The following is a 17,227-nucleotide window of genomic DNA, read 5'->3' on the forward strand; positions in this document are numbered from 1 at the left end:
ATGTGTAATACATAGTGCACAAATACACTGACAAGCAATAAGGGAACATTCCCACACACGCCACTTGACAAAAAAACACAACATATTATAGAGGATCTTTGAATTTAATTGGACATTTACAGGATATACATTGTGTTTCATTGAAACAAGAATGTAACACTGGTGGGCAAAGCCCTCTTTGCCCCCGAGGCCCTCAGGCGGTTGTTCTCCAACCGCAAATGTCAGGGTGTCAGAAGGGGGACAAGGTGGCGTTTACGTTATCAGTGGCCTCGTGTGTAACAGAATTTGCACAAACACAGCAGGACATTTCAGTCAGTTTTGACAGGTGAACAGTTGCAGCTTGGGTATTGTTTGCCGCTCCAATTCATCATTTAAAAAAAAAAAAAAAAAAGCATATATACAGTTTAACTCAATTGATATATATACATATATATATATACATACAATATCATATAAATATAGTAAAATAGTTTTACATTGATTTCACCGTCTTCCATAAATAGTTTGGTGTTGCGTTAGTGTTGGAAGCACAGCAAAACGTGCACAGGACGACAAGCTCTCGTAAAAGACTTTTGGTATGATTGGTCGTCGGTGTGACGTTTGTTTACCTTAGCAAAGACCGCATATGGTCAAATTCAAAGTATTCTCCCATACAGAAAAAACATCTAATCCCCTCACACACCAGTGTCGTCGATGCGCACGCTTCTCCCAACATCAGCGGGTTCTTAAATACAGTTTGTGAAAGAGTCCAGTGACTGCAGCTCCCAGTGTTGGCTATAAAAAGGGGCAGGTTTTTGTTGTTCTTTTGCTGACGCCACATAAGCAAGGTCACAAATACTGAGTAGGCCTCCTGTATGTGGAAACAAGTCTGTTTTCCACCAGTGTGCTGAACAGTAAGTGCTTTTCGGTATACAAATACAAGTTTGGCAAAGCAAAAAAAAAAAAAAAAGCAAACGCGTTCAAGTCTGTTGCCTCTCCTGTGAATGTTCAGGTGGGTTGCACTGTTTTGTCAGCAGGATTTGTTGTTGATCTGTGAGGTCACAGCCACACTTGCACAAACAGAACCGTACCTGAGTGTAAGCTGCTTTTTGAACCCTTGCACCACCTCCACCTGAGAGGCACATTCAATTTTTTTTTCCAGCTGTACCACACAACTACAAAAACAATATGGGTAGAGACAAAGAAATATATATATATATATATATATATATATATATAAAGAAGATGGAGGGGGGAAAAAAAACACCATACTTTGGTGTGAAAAAACTGTCATCTGTACAGGTGTACATTCTCTTTGAATGGCGTAGTCTGTTTCTCAGTCAAAGCCAAGCATCAAGTTGTTTCTTCTTTTTTACAATTTAGTCTTCATGTGAGTGTAGGCTCTAGTGTCCGTCGGGGTGTTCCTGTGCTGCATTGTGGACCCAGTCGAGGATGATGAGGCTCATGCTGCCAGTCATGACCAGGAAGCCGCACAGCAGGAAGGCGGTGGCCTGATTGGAGGAGAATGTAGTTCCTTTGAGCTTCAAATGTTGCAAGAGCTTAAAAACAAGAAAGAAGTTACTTACCCCGATCTTTTGCACAGACTTCATCGACTCCTTCTTGACCAGTTTGATGTAGAAAGCAGAGGGCAAGATGAAGATGAGCATTGCAGCAGCAGATGCACCTGCATGGAAGAAGGATGAGGAGACTTTTTAGGACGCAAAATGGGCAACGCTCGGTTTCACCCTTTTTTGCATGCAAAGTCACTCACCGATAAAGCCGAAGATGTCTCTAATGGTTGGGACAAAGATGACCAGGGCGTTGGTGCCGGCCAGCAGGACCACCGTGATTAAGGTGTGGCGGATCCAGCTGAACTTGGAGGCGCACAGGAACTGGTTGATGGAGGTACGGATCTGCAGAAAGAGGATGCGTGTTAATGGAAGTCCAAGAATCTTAAGATTTATGAAAGCGGTGACTCTTACAGGAAAGAGGACCACAGGGACGGTGAGGGTGACAGCGGTGAGCACAGCCAGGCGGACGATCAGCAGGACGATATCAAACTTGTAGACCTTGGAGTAGGTGTGCAGCAGCTCGGGCTCCACGTGCACTGTGGTGTGAGAGGTGTCACAAAACAATGAGGCACTTAATCATTTGGGCAGGTCTTGCTCCAAAGCTGTAGTACTCCTATCCAGTATTACTTTTTCGAGCTATCTTGTATAACCAGCTTGAATGCTCCCTGTGCAGTGAAGAACAGTAACACAAATAATGCTGTAATGCACACCAGGTGGCCTTTTTCGCAGTGTTACATAAGCCTCTATCATGAAAACCGAGTCCCTAGTTTTTATTTAATTTGGATTGAAAGGGTTACTCCCCTCAAACTTTGGATATTTGTCATGTGTAGACTGCTTGTAAACCTGTAAACTCAAGCCACTATATACACTAAAAAATAAGGGTACACTTGTACCTTTAGCTACTTAAAATACAATGCGCACTAATCCGCGTAGGGAACCCTTTTTCTAACATTTAACATCTACAATGTGCAGACAAATACAGTAATATAATATATGGGAGGCGCCTCTAATACTACAAATCCCATAATGCACTGCATCGCATAGCTGTAGTTTGTTACACGTAGCTAGTACACACTCCCTGCTGGCAGCACAGTCACTCGTTGTCGCCAACGTCGTTTCAGTCCATTTTAAAAGGTAATTTTATGACACAGGTTATCGTTGCAGTATTTTTATTTTCAAAGCGCACGTTAAAAACCCTTATTTGTTAATCGATTTTTTTTTCAGTGCAGGCTAGCTCGCCTCGCCAGACATCATTAGCTTAGCTCTTGACTACGGAGAGCTTTTAGGGACAAGACAGTTTACAAGTAAAGGTTGAAGTTGTACAAGGTGTCATATATGCTCAAATACTGTAATAACAAAAAAGGCTAATGTAACTATGTCAAATGTGGTTTGGAAATATTAACAGAGAAATTTTATCGATATGTTTGTCTAAGTCAAATCCCTAATGAGTTAGTTAATCTGCAGCCTGTTGGAGGCACTCACCATTGAAGGTCAGATACCCGAAGAGAGCAGCCAGGAGGTACATGATAAACATCGCCAAGAAGGACACGTTGGCCACTCCTTGCATCTTTCTGCGGGAACGGCTGCATGGGGGAGGGAACGGAGGCGTTTGAATTAATTTCCACACCAAGCAATCCGTAAAGTTCACCTAAGAGTGCAGGTGCAAAAGTGAACGCAACTTACTCTTTAAGCTCCTCGTACATGGGAAGGATAGCAGGGTGGCACACAAAGGCGAAGGTCAGGATGGGAACGGCGTAGACAGTCTGGAAGGAAGAAGAAAACAACTATAAATGTGTGTACGTGTATTTTTTCAGTACAAATGTCATTGCATGTCACTGATCTTCACCTGAGAGTTGAAGACAAAGTATTTGGGCGTGCAGACATCACTGTAGTCCACGGCAGTGGTGTTGTTTGGAGACAAAGTGGCGTTGAGGAGTTTACTAAATGTCTCATTCACAGCGTGGACATCTTTAGGGAGAGGGCACGGGATCTGGAACTTCTTAATGATCACCTAGAGGAACAAAGCATTGACTCGTGACGACAGTGGAAATAATTACAGCAGGTACGTCATTGGAAGCCAAATTGCATGTTATTGGGTTATTATAATAAGAGCTTTTGTAAGACCACACCTGGCGCTAACTTCCTTTTAAGAGGCTTGTTTATAGGAATTCCCAGCATCGTCATCTATGCGGAGTACTGAAAAAAATTCTTACTGGAGCCAACTGTGCACTAATGCCATTGTTTTACAATGCTTTGTTCTAGGATTTCCTGCTTTGTCATCGTTGTGGAAGACTGGCAAATGGAGATGTGTGTATGTTACAAACTCACCACAATCAGGAAGAACACCATGCAGAGGAGGGACAGGCCGCTAGTGTAACCAAGGTAACCTGATGAGGAGCAGGACACAAACATCCATTTAAAATCAGCAGAATGCTCCATTTTCCATTTTCATTTTTATGAATTGTGAGCATTTAAACAATGCTTACCCAAATTCCTGAGCAGCGAGAGCGGCAGAATAATGACAACTGAGACAAGCAGGACCAGGTAATCTCCGTTGGTGTACCATTCCCTGGAAAACACAACACATGCATTTTATTGAACGTAATGTCCTACAAATACAGGACAATATACTGTAATACATTGCAGTATTGCAACAAAAATGACATCTTGGCACTGTCAAAGGGGTATTCAATGAACTATATGTTTATTATTATGGCCAGGGATTATGCTTTAAAATATTCAACACAATTTAGTAATTTTAAACTTCCTGCTTCCTCTTATTGCTTGGCCTTTACAATAGCTTTTTGTGTTATGATCCTCCTGAGTCATCCTCTTATTACAATCGTGGAACAGCGGCCTGGCCTGCTTTCTAATGGGCACTGCGTGTAAAGTTTTTAGGCATTGAGATTTGGATATTGTTCACGCTCATCTCTTATAAAGTAGTCGAAAACAGGCCTGACAAGCCGTCTCTACCAGAAATAACTTGAACAAAAGCCGCAGTGAGAGGAAACGGCCGTCAAGCAACGAGAGCGATGAGAGGCAAGGTTGCGGTGAATGAGCTAATCCCACGCACACACACGCACACACTGTCTCGATTCGGCACCAGCTGCAGGCGACTACAAGGGCCTTTTGAAGGGCCACTTGGAAAGGCTGAGACTTGACCCCCACCACACAGCCATTTACGTTTCACCTTAACGTACACATACAATCCATCCTTTCACCTGTACTTAGTAATATTAATATACATAAACTTGTCTTGTCATTGGATATAAAGTTGTACATCTTCTTATAAGCATCTCCCACATGTTTTTGAGAGGTATTGATTTGATCATGGTGGTTGCAGTGGTACAAAACTGCACTGCAACCAGTATCAGGCATTAAAATGAACAAGAAACTGAAGAAACAAGGGTGGTCTAATCATTTTTTCTATGACTGTATTATATAGTAATAATAAACATAGTTAAAATATCCAACAATGTCAATTTAAAAAAAATAATTTCATAATTTTTTGTTTTCACATTGTACATGATTACATTATTTATAATATTTGTAATTCATTTGATTATTATTAAATTATTAAAGGCGTTATTCTTGCGTTGGATGTCATTACGTTGTGCAGGAGTACCTAATATTGTGGCCAATAAATATATTTGTTTACCAGAAAACCTAATACAATGATGTTAAAAAAAACACTTTTTTTGTGCAGATAATGAAAATACCATTAATGCTATAATTTTAGGTAGAAAACTTAATATATGAATGTGGATCTACCTATCTATCTATGTATCTTTAAAAAACACACACACAGTTTTGCACATATAAAAGCAAATACCATAATTGCTCAAGGCATTATGTACCTCAACAACAAAGAGACAGGGCATTAATTAGAGAGAGGCTGTTATTTCAGAAATTTGAAAATGCTATATATTAAATGTACAGTATATTGCACAAGCAGCATCAACAGAACCAATGTTGTCACCCAACAAAGTGTAACGCACATGAATTTCACACCCCCAGCTGAGTAGCGCCACCAGCGTTTTACAGCACAGGAGACGGAGCGACTGAATGGAATAAAGGTGTCCGTTTGTTGAGCATCTACTCACCCATTGTGTCCCACAAAAGCCTGGATGACAATGGGCAGCTCGTACTTGACGATGTAAAGGTAGCTTGACATGGCTGAAAGACCAAAAAAATATATTTAGCAATTTTTCTTCCCCTAAGTGAGAGGATTCCACAACACATTTACACAGTTAAATATTTGCTGAGGGGCCCAGTTGTTCCGTGGTATGGAGAAAAAAAGAAAAAAAAAGCTTCTGACTCAAGTTGTTGCTGGAAGCTGTGCGTGCTGGTTTTCCACCCCCATGTTTCCATTCTTCCTCCAGACAGAGTGATTGTGCAGCTAGTAAAACAATTTGATTCTAATCCATGACACTCACCTCCGATGTTCTGCATGGTGATGGAGCAGGAAGCGGCCAGTTTGCCAGGCATCCCGAAAGCTTTGTAGCCTAGCTGCTCGTACACCAGCGCACCTTTTTAAAATAATTCAAGGTGGCAAATTAAATTTTTCGCTTTGACGATGCAATATTTGGACACATTGTGTATACACTGTGTATATATATTATAAAAAAAAAAAAACAGACTCACCTCCTTCATTGGCTGTCTTTAGCAGCAAGTGCACAGAGTACAAGGAGAAGATAGCGACAGCCACAAGAAGGATCCTGTCAACAAAATGTATTCTTAGTATGAAGACAGTATTTTCCCAACTTTTGCTGAGCCAAGGCACATATTTTACATTAGAAAAGCAAATACATATTCCGAAATAATGCTTAGGTTAATCGTGTGCCTTCTGCCATCTAGTGGATTAATTTTTCAACCTGTCACTATACATGACTGCACACCATAGATAGATATCACGGAGTACTAGGGCCACATTGGGGGGAAAAAAAATCTGAGATTTTGAGAATGAAGTGGTAAATTTACGAGAAAAAACTAGTAATATTACGAGCATGAAGTTGTAAATTTACAAGAAAAAACCCGTAACTTTATGTTGGGCATGGGGAGGGGGCAGGGTAGGGAAGGCGGAAGTGAGAAGGGCTAGACATGTTTGTGCTCAACTGCTCTGTTTTGCTACCACGTTATAAATAAAAGCTTGCCTGAAGCAAGAGGAGAGTTTCCTTCCGTCCTGAAGAGCTACGCTCTTTTTTCCGTCTGACATGATGACACGTAATATTACTTTATTCACGTAAATTTACGACTTTATTCCCACAGGGGCCACATGCAGTGGTAACATTACGAAAATAAAGTCGTAAATTTACGAGGATAAAGTCGTAACCACTTTTTTTCTCGTAAATGTACAACTTTTTTTCCTCATAAATGTGCGAATTTATTCTCGTAAGTTTACGGCTTTTTCTCTTGTAAATTTGCAACTTTTTTTCTCAGAAATTTACGGCTCTGTTCTCGGAAATTTACAACTTTATTCTTGTAATCTCAGATTTTTTTTTTTTCCAATGCGGCCTTAATACTTCGTCGTAGATAGACGAACAAAGATACTTTATTTGTCATAAATAATCATTTTCAGCCCAATTAACAGACATAGATAACTACAGTGGTTGGGAATCACTGATTTAAGGTACATAAATGCATCAGTTTCTGCATGAGTCCATTGCCTTAGATCAGTGGTTCTCAATTATTTTCTGTCATGTCCCCCCTAGGGCCAGAAATGTTTTCAGGACCCCCCCCCCCCCGATTTGAAATGCTGTTGAGAAACTGTTAATATGTATTTATTTATCTGTATTGTACAGACTGAACTTGAAACTGAAAACAGGAAAATACAACAAAATGGTGAGATGTGGAGTCAAATTGCATGTTGAGTACAATAAATTTGTACATGTTGGCAGGTCTGCACTACCATTGAAAGTAATCTCTGCCTCTCATGCCCCTCCACCCCCAGCCCCCGATAGTTCACCGCGCCTCCCCCAGGGGGGCCCCGCCCTACTATTTGAGAAGCACTGCCTTAGATGCATGTGAGACGTGTGCTTTTTCTTTTTGATTCGTATATCTGCGTCAGCACAGAGCTTGAGGGAGGGCAGTGAGAATGCCACGTTAGTCAGGTGGAAAGGTCGTCCCGTATGGAATTCTCTTAGGGCTCCAAGTGTCGCACAGGGTATTAATAGTGTATGAAAATAAATCTGCAGCCAGTACTTCCTCCTTGAATGTGACCTTATATTCTTCCCTGGCAGTGTCAGTTATAACCACAGTTTTAGATGTGCAGGCGTACCTGTATGCTTTGGCAGTTTGCAGCTAATCCCTACTGTACTGCGTCGAGTGGCTTGATAGTCAACGCCATTCACTCTTCAGGATTAGCTGGATTTAAGATGCCACTCCTTTAGTGTGTAAACTGACGCAAGGACCCGGAAGTGACGCATGGCTTTGTTACATGACTGAGAACTTCCCATTATGCTTCCACTATTTTATCTACAAGAGACAAACCAGTGGGTTGCATTTGTATGCTTTGAAGGTCACACGACCTTACTGGCGGGAAAGCACCTGCAACCTTGCAGAGCCAAACTGCAGCTGCTGAAACTGCATTGTGAAACCTTGGCTTTGAATTCTGCAGTCCCTCGTTGGACTATGGTTATTTTCGATACAAAGTATATACTCACACAAATAGAGCAATGCCAGTGTTTGCCATGGCGTAGGACAGCCCCAAGATGCCACTTCCCATAATGGCGTTGCCCAGGTTGAAAACGGACATGCCAAAGGAGGCATTGCCTTGGTGCTGTGGGAGGATAACTTCCATAATTAGAAACAATAACTCATCCATTCTTTCATATGAGAGTAAAAAGACAAAACTTACATATTCTGTCACGTACTTCTTCTTCCCAAGGTTTTGCTCCGGGAGGAAGTTTTCGCTCTCTGCCTCGATGTCTGCATATTGGCTTGAAGAGACACGTTTACATTTAGCTTAACGGGCACTTAAACACGTGGAATGATTTTATGTTCTCAACACTCCCTCACCCATTCAGCGGGACCTTGCTAGGGCAGTCGGGGTAATTGTACTCGTTGCTGTTGGTGCTGCTGTTGTCTTCTTCACGAGAGAAACTGCTCATCTCTGTTTGTTTCATACTGGAAGGAAAAAAAGATGTTTCTGGCGTCATCTTTAAGTATGTCGACCAAGTCACAATAGTACTTTAGAGCAGTGATTCCCAACCACTGTCCTGTGGGATATTAGTTTGCTTACAAATGTATCTCTGGTATTGAAGGCAGAAAAAAACATTATTTTGGGATATTTGGTTTTTGTGTCATTTTGTCTGGTGGTGTGCTGCAAAATTTTTCTCTTGCTGGCTCAATTAAGGTTGGGGAACTCTGCTTTAGAGGACACTATACACTGTAAGTGAATATATACTGTGTACATACAGGGCATGTGTCACAATGTCATTGTGAGGCAACTGGTTAAAGAGTCACAACCTTTTTTTTTTTAATTTCCCAGCATGCGCGCTCACAAAGCTGTAGAATAATCAATATTAGAGTGCGCGCGCCCCCTGCTAGATCATGTGACTTCTCAGCGGCGGGAGGGGGAGGGGGGCTTGACGCACCGGCAGTGGAAAAATACCAGACCGGCATCTGAGTCCACCCGACATCACCCCCCATCCATTGACGCTCAATGACGAAAAGCCGCAGTGTGGATTTTGCGCTAAATTAGCGTCTGAAATCACGAAAACAAATCATGACAGGGCCACACCTGTCAACATTTGTATTTGAACATAGGGGACATTTTCCGAGAAATAAGGGAAATTCATTGGACAGTGTGTCTTTTCATCGCATTTCTAGCCTCCTTTACAACGTGGTGACTGAGCCACTGAGACAGGACATTTTTGTGTATTTAGTTTGTCATGTTCAAACATGCACAACCCACCCGAATAGCCCCCTATAGTCTGACCCCAGATCAGTTTAATCACATTAGGCCCAATGACCGGCATCAGTGGAAACAATGGCACGTGTTGTCCGTTTATGGGCATGGCCCGCGTCTCATTTTTCCACTTGCACCATGATGCAACATCACGCTAACATTAGACCTTTTTCCATCACTTTTAGTGTTTTATTTGCATCAAGTCACCATTATAACATCGCAGCACCTCTGACGAGGCGCCTTATTATTTATTCATATGTGCCAGGATGACCTAGTAAGACATAAGATACATTCAAAAGGAAATTTAAAGATAGAATTCATTGGGGAGTGGTTTATGTATAAAAGACACACAAAACACATCAATAAATTATGCTAATCAATAAGAAACTTCATATATATTTGAATCACATCCCACATCCGTTTTTTCTACCCGTCAAGAACATGACATGCCGGTGTACTTACCTTATGAAGGTGTGGTTGAATGCCTTTAAAATCCCTTCTGGTTAAAAAAAAATCCTTTTGATCACAAAAAAAGACTCCAAAAGCTGACTGTTCCTTGGAATTAGTTTTAAAAAAAAGATTGGGAATTACCAGAGAGGTTATACAAGACACTAAAAAGATGCTATTTGTTTACCTACACTAACTAGTGCGTAACAGTGATTTATTTAGCCCGTCTTAAATTTAACCAAAATCCTCCAAAATGTGGCATGCACGGAAAGGACAAGTGTTCTGCTATAGGAGGGATGTGGACTCACCCTTTATAAGCATTGCATCAGCCAGAAGACAGAGGAGGAGGAGGAGGTGTTGGAGAGAAAGAGAAGACTATGATAGGGAGTGGCTTGGACGGGGGGAGGAGGACACAGTTTTACGCATGGCTGTGACGTACTTTGTATACAAACAGAACACTCTGTGACCCAAAGCCACTCCCCTATGGAAAACCAGAGGAATGCTGTAGTGGACTTTAGAGTGGACATGGTGTAGTATTCAAACAGGGGCGTCTATTTTTTTTTCCCACAGAAAAAAAAGAGGGATTCTTCACCTTTTGTCCATGAAACACTAATGGTAGTCTTGTGCTTAACACATTTATTACACCACCTGTTATAAAAAGCAAACAAGGAAACAAACTAAAAATGTTATTGTCATTCTGGAAATGAACAAATAATATTTTTTTCCCCACCCATAGTACTCAAAACATTTTATTATTGATTATTTACATTTTTTATGGCCTCCTTTGGCCTTGAAAGGAGATATACATCTTCATAAATGCTAATTGTAAAAAGTGTAGTACTGTTTTAAATATATATAAAACAGTAAATTAAAAAAAATCACAGATAGCTATCATCATTACCAATTCGTTTTTTCTTAATCTATATCCAGAAATTACTTATAAATTGTGTGATTCAGTCTAAATTTTCACTCCAGTTCTCCATTTATTGTCAGTGTCTTTGTTTTACTTGTCTTTATTTTAATGTAATTGCTTATTCTATTCTAACTTAATTATTATTAACAGTGTATTCTTACTATATTACCCTTATTCAGCTTTTACTTTTATTTTTATCTTTATTTTTAACAATTATATTACTTCCTTTTCCTTAACACTGCACACTTTCTTTTAAACTCTAATTTCTTTATGGATATTTTTTCCACACCTTCCTTTTGTTTTGTTACACAGGAAGTTAACAAAATTTAAATGACAAAATACAAACTAATAAACAACAACAAAAATTGAAAAATAGAGCAAAAAAGCACAATGTAAGGAGAAAAGGCTGAACTGTTGATGCAAATAACTAATAACACAAAGCTTTGTCTGTATAGAGTGGTGTGAAAAATAGTTTTCCCCCTTCCTGATTTCTTATTTTTTTGCATATTTCTCAAACTTACTGTAAATATTTCAGATCATCAAACTGCGAATTGCAGTTTTTAAATGAAACTTTTTATTATTAAGGGAGGAAAAAATAAATCCAAACCTACATGGTTCTGTGTGGAAAAAGTGAGATTTAATTGAGATCTTTTGGTCTGGAAAAGGTTATAACACCATTTCTAAAGCTTTGGGACTCCAGCAAACCACAGTGAGAGCCATTATCCACAAACAGTGAAAACATGGAACAGTGGTGAACCTTCCCAGGAGTGGCCGACCAACCAAAATTACCCCAAGAGCGCAGCGACGACTCATCCAAGAGGTCACAAAAGATCACATAACAACATCCAAAGAACTGCAGGCCCCACTTGCCTCAGTTAAGATCAGTGTTCATGACTCCACCATAAGAAAGAAAAAACGGGCAAAAAGTTCCAAGACGAAAACCACTAGTGAACAAAAATAACATTAAGGCTTGTCTCAATTTTGCCAGAAAACATCTTGATGATCCCCAAGACCTTAGGAAAAATATTCTGTGGTCTGACGAGTCAAAAATGTGACTTTTTGGAAAGTGTGTGTCCCATTACATCTGGCGTAAAAAAAAAGAACATCATACAGTAAAATATGGTGGTGGTAGTGTGATGGTCTGGGGCTGTATTGCTGCTTCAGGGCCTGGAAGATATGCTGTGATAAATGGAACCATGAATTCTGTTGTCTACCAAAAAATCCTGAAGGAGAATGCCCGGCCATCTGTTTGCGACCTCAAGCTGAAAGGAACTTGGGTTCTGCAGCAGGACAATGAACCAAAACACACCAGCAAGTCCACCTCTGAAGGGCTGAAGAAAACACAACGAGTGACCTAGTCAAAGTCCTGACCTGAATACTATTGAGATGTTGTGGCATGACCTTCAAAAGGCGGTTCACGCTCGAAAACTCTCCAATGTGACTGAATTACAACAATTCTGCAAAGATGAGTGTGCCAAAATTCTTCCACATCGCTGTAACAGACTCATTTCAAGTTACTGCAAACGCTTGATTGAAGTTGTTGCTGCTAAGGGTGGCCCAACCAGTTATTAGGTTTAGGGGCCAATCACAATCACACAGGGCCATGTAGGTTTGGATTCTTTTTCTCCCTTAATAGTGAAAAGTTTCATTTCAAAACTGCATTTTGTATGTATATATCAAAAGTGGTCTCTTGCATCTTCTGCTTTTAAATGGAGCTTAGATTTTGTAGTGTAGACATAAGCTACATATTCTTGCTAGAATTAGGTTCCATTCCCCTGCCCATATAGATGAGACCCTTATTAAAGATAAAGAGTCACCCCTCCCCTGTGTCTTGTCAGTCCGAATTAAGACTGTGAGAGTGGAGCTTCAAAGCAGACCTCCCAGTCTGAAAGAGATTACGCCCAAATGCTGCCATGTGACAACAGCCATCCTTGATCCTCATTCACGCACTTGGCGCTCCTCAAAGGGTCAGGTGTGTGTGGAAAGCTTCCATATATCTGGTTTCAAGTTTTATGTATTATTAATGCAAGGAAAACTGACAGTAAGGTCTGTTCAATATCAGTATTCTTCCAAAAAGGCTGCCAAAACTGCTACACATAGACAGAATAATTGTGCTCCTGCTGCCAAGTGATTCTCACTGTGAGAAAAATAGCATTTTTGCACTACACTATGTGTCGATTTGACTTTTTAGGCAACATGAGGCTCAAACCTTAATACCAAAAATGGTAGGATTTTGCTGCAACACACACTGAGCACTAAAACTGCTGTATTTTGTATGTTGCCACACTTTTATAGTTTCCTATAAAGTAAGATCTGTCTACTAAATTCTGATTAATCTGCTAGTAACGTCTTAATGTACTGTGACTCTCCATTCCATTAATAACCTTTTCACCGTTTAAAACCACCTAAATACTCGCACTATACCACTATCAACATTGGGTTAGGTGTGTAAAGCAATCTTATTATAGTTTCATACACTGCACTTAATAAGCAACCGTGCAAATTACAATATTTGTCTTATGACGTCATCACACCACACCTTATCCACTTTATTCGTATTTCTGTGCATGCTGCGCTGGTGTACATGTGTGCAACCAAAATGCATAGTGTACATCCTTCCTCAGTGAAATGATTGTTACAAATACATAATGAATTATGTTGAAAGAACAATGCAATATCCTGTGAACACTTTGTGCAAAAAGCCATTTGCGCTTACTTGTACAAACTGTATGCAGTGGGGCAAACCAAAGCCAAACAGGAAAAGCTGGTTCCTTTTTCTGCGTAGTAATAGTAAATATTCTTGGATTGTAAACATTGCAGCCTTACTCCACTTTTTAAACCACCAAAAAGAGTTTACGCTTTCTTACACTTACACTGTATACAGGTATTAATTATTCAAATGTTATTTTCCACTCTTAGGTGACATTTAAGATGGCTAAGGAAACCTAGATGACAAATGAATAATCTAACAAGCTGCATCACAAACAAACGCTGCATTGTGGTTAGCGTGACGGCCGACACTTCCGCTTGCCCGTCCAGGGCGAGTTGGATCCTCTGCTCTGACCGATGAGGCACGCTGGATACCTTTCATCAGCTTGTGGAGGAGTGATCACATTCATTAATTTACTTTTCTTTTGACTTGCCTTTATTACATGCTTGAATGTGTTGTGGAGTGAAGGTGACTTTTTTTTAATTTAATGGATTATTTTGTCTTTATATTAATTTCTAGTGTCCTTCCGGGACCTAAAATAAATAGAATAATATACCATAATTTATGGACATTAGAGCGCACTGGTATATTAGCCGTACACACTAAATTTAAAGAGGAAAAAAAAAGATTTGTACATATACAGGCCACACCTGTCTGAGCTGCAGGTGTCCATGTCGTAACATGCGATATTGAGCAACACCGAAAGATTTTTTTAAACTTTTGATAAATCGTTTGTTTTCAAGCAGCGCCAAACAGTGTGTCTTACGTGGCTAATAAACAGTGCCAAACAGTGCATGTAATATGGCAAATTAAACGGTACACTACCAGAAAAGTCATTCATCGCCATCCTCATCCTCCTCCTGGGAACTAAAACCACTAAATTCCTCTTCTTCAAGTGATGATTCCTGTCAGTCTCTCTCTCCCTTTCACTCGCTCCCTTTCTTTGTCATGCTCGAGGCGTCTTAGTCCCGAAGCAACTTAGCCCTTTAGCTTGAGTTGTCATCTCCACCATGCAGTAGTCCAGCCTTTTGAAGCCTGTTGGTGTTAGTGTGTGTAGTCTCCAAGGTGGAGGGCGTCTAAACTCACTCTTGACGAGACAAAAACTCAAAAACAAACTTGTACTCTTTTGGAGCGGACGTGCGGGCTCCGTTTATTCAACACAACATGTGAATACAGCATGGTGCAACAAGCGCCTCACTTTCCAGGCTAGGCCAATCAACCTACGCAAAACCAAACTGTTACAGTTGTGACAGTTGGTGGTCTGAGCAGCCCAAACAGAAGATGTTGTAATTCTACAATTGATTCAACTTATTTAAGATTTGTCAGATCAAAACACAATCCCTGTGTAAAACTTCAGAACCTGATAATTCACTTTCACATTTCACTACTTCCTGCACTCTAAGCATCATGGGAACTGTAGTTTTAGTCATAAATTAGCTGCGTCACTGTAAAAGCTGCAGGGTTCAAAGCATGAGAAGAAAGTAGCGGCTTATACGTTGTAAATTATGGTATAATGTTAGCACACAGGTGAAGTTGAGTATATCTTGCTGTGTGCAGGTCTTTGTTTGGGGCTTTAGCTCCTCGACCCAGCAGATCTAAGACGGATCAGGAAAATAGAGCACGGGTAGTACTGGTACCTCCTCACCCACCCATATATACATGTGAATAGACTCTCACCCTGCATGTATTGTGATGCATTCACTGATCCAGGGTGCAGGTGAGAGAAAAAGCTTGCATCCAAATGCAGGGAAATGCAGTGAGTGCTAACCAAAACTACTCCCACCGTCTATCCCCCTTAAGTCACGTCCTTTTTGGACAACTGTGCTCTTTCTATTTAACTGACCCCTCGTAAGCAATGCAGGTCACCAGAAGTGCTGCGTCTGCACACTGAGGCTAATAATGCTGAGGTTGTCCTGCGGCAACGCTGCGCTACACGGAGTGCCGATTCTGAGTACATTTTATAAGAAACAAGGCTTTTGCTGTGGGGGGAAGGAGTGGCACACTGTAGCTCAACAGACTTGAATGGGCGTGCTCCTGTGGGTTTTGCATAGCTGCTTGGCTTGAAACAGTTTCGCGAAAAGGGAAGCACGATTATTTGAGTCACTTCCAGGAATGCGTTTGTCTTTGGACATGTGATTGTGGTGCTTTAAAGCACAAGGGGGTAAACCTCTTTTATGACTGGAGCAATAATATCAACTTTATGGGGTTTGAAATTACATTTTTGAACCTTTTCAATCTTTTTTTATTTATTTTTGACATGTTGTACCTTCTAATTTAACTCACACTGACTGAATGGTAATGCCAAAGGTAATTATTTTATTTGTTTCCAACGTGCTTAACAAGTTACATTGAGGAACATCACATGCTCATGTTTACCGAAAAGGAGTAGGAAGAAGCAGAGTTTATTTAATCCTACCCCTTCTCCATGACTTAGCAATTACTTTTATTTGTTCACTTACCATTAATAGGGAGAGAAAATAATATTGAATGTGTAGTGAGACATAGGCTTATGCTGTAAGTGCATAAAATAAATAAATAGAAAATAATTTAAGATAAAGAAATTAAAGATAAATGTGCGAATAAATGAAAGAAAAAAGAGTGACAGACAAAACTAATGAAATTTAATTTAATTTGCAATTAAAATTAGATTTTTCCTCCATCTGAGTTATGCCCTCAAAAGTCAAATTTCTATTTGAGTTGTATCAATATTTTATCAGTGGTTTTTATTATTTTTTTAGTGTGTGACTGGTATTTTCAATGGATTTAGGCACATTATATGAAAAAAATGCACATTTGGAACAGGTTGGTTGCTATTTCTCACTCCAGCAAATATGTTTTGTTAGACAGCAGGACAACAACAACAATGTACAAATGCTCATATTTTGAGTATGTGTGCCTGTATCTCAGCATTGATGCAATCATAACAATAATCAGTTCTGTCTGTGTCAATCACAGCATTATTATCTTGGTAAAGCCGGGCCTTTTCATGCAACTACGACATTCTTTTATGTCATCAACCCCAGTGTTAATCACTTTCTCTCACTTTCTGTCATTATCTTGTCTTACATAAGTGCACTGACTAGATAAATACCTTCTAGAACATCATATCTCTCCCACTAAGGCCCCCCTGCTGCATCTGCACAGATCACTTTAACACCACCCCTCCCTGCTACTGCCAACACACCAGCCCAGACTTTTAATACATTCTCCTCAACACAAGATGGAGGATTTTCTTGCACTTCAACCTTGGTCACCCCGCCCCAGCTGTGAGCTTTCTTGGAAAACCTTGATGCTGAGGCGGATTTTTGTTACAATATCGACAGACGCAGCAGCGGTCTCATGATCTCCCGGCCTTATTAGGAAAATAGAGGTTGTTGGGTTAGTATCTCCTTGACTTGAGGTGTGTGGAAAGGTACATTAAGTACAGTACATACAGATAGCTCATTGCTTATAAGTGACATTGAGTCTTCCCCATTCAGAACTATACATTAAAATGCCATTACATGGGTATTGTTAACTTCTTGTGCCTATATATTTGAACACATTGTGTCTGCCATTTTTCCACGAGGGACACAAAGGAGCATGGTGGGCATCAGACTGTAAAGCAAACAAGTCGCAATAGAGGAAGTAGGTTATCTTTTGGAACCCTTGTCATGTCACTCACCCTCACACACACACTCGCTTACTCTCGCTTACAT

The 17,227-nt window shown here is 40.3% G+C and overlaps 1 protein-coding gene across 1 annotated transcript; it reads right to left on the reverse strand.

Moving 5' to 3' along the window:
- Window positions 1-85: 85 nt before the first annotated feature.
- On the reverse strand, window positions 86-10,253 carry slc38a2 (solute carrier family 38 member 2). Its single transcript, XM_054800727.1, has 16 exons — window positions 9,922-10,253; window positions 8,568-8,675; window positions 8,407-8,488; window positions 8,213-8,328; window positions 6,195-6,268; window positions 5,987-6,079; window positions 5,654-5,726; window positions 4,037-4,119; window positions 3,879-3,937; window positions 3,397-3,561; window positions 3,234-3,313; window positions 3,033-3,133; window positions 1,962-2,086; window positions 1,751-1,892; window positions 1,566-1,663; window positions 86-1,490 (listed from the first exon to the last, which is right to left on the reverse strand). Exons 2-16 carry the CDS (start codon window positions 8,672-8,674, stop codon window positions 1,383-1,385), a joined length of 1,506 nt encoding a protein of 501 aa, XP_054656702.1. The 5' UTR covers window position 8,675; window positions 9,922-10,253; the 3' UTR covers window positions 86-1,382.
- Between the last annotated feature and the right edge of the window lie 6,974 nt (window positions 10,254-17,227).

The sequence above is a fragment of the Dunckerocampus dactyliophorus genome, chromosome 15 (assembly GCF_027744805.1).
Source record: "Dunckerocampus dactyliophorus isolate RoL2022-P2 chromosome 15, RoL_Ddac_1.1, whole genome shotgun sequence".
Classification (NCBI taxonomy): domain Eukaryota; kingdom Metazoa; phylum Chordata; class Actinopteri; order Syngnathiformes; family Syngnathidae; genus Dunckerocampus; species Dunckerocampus dactyliophorus.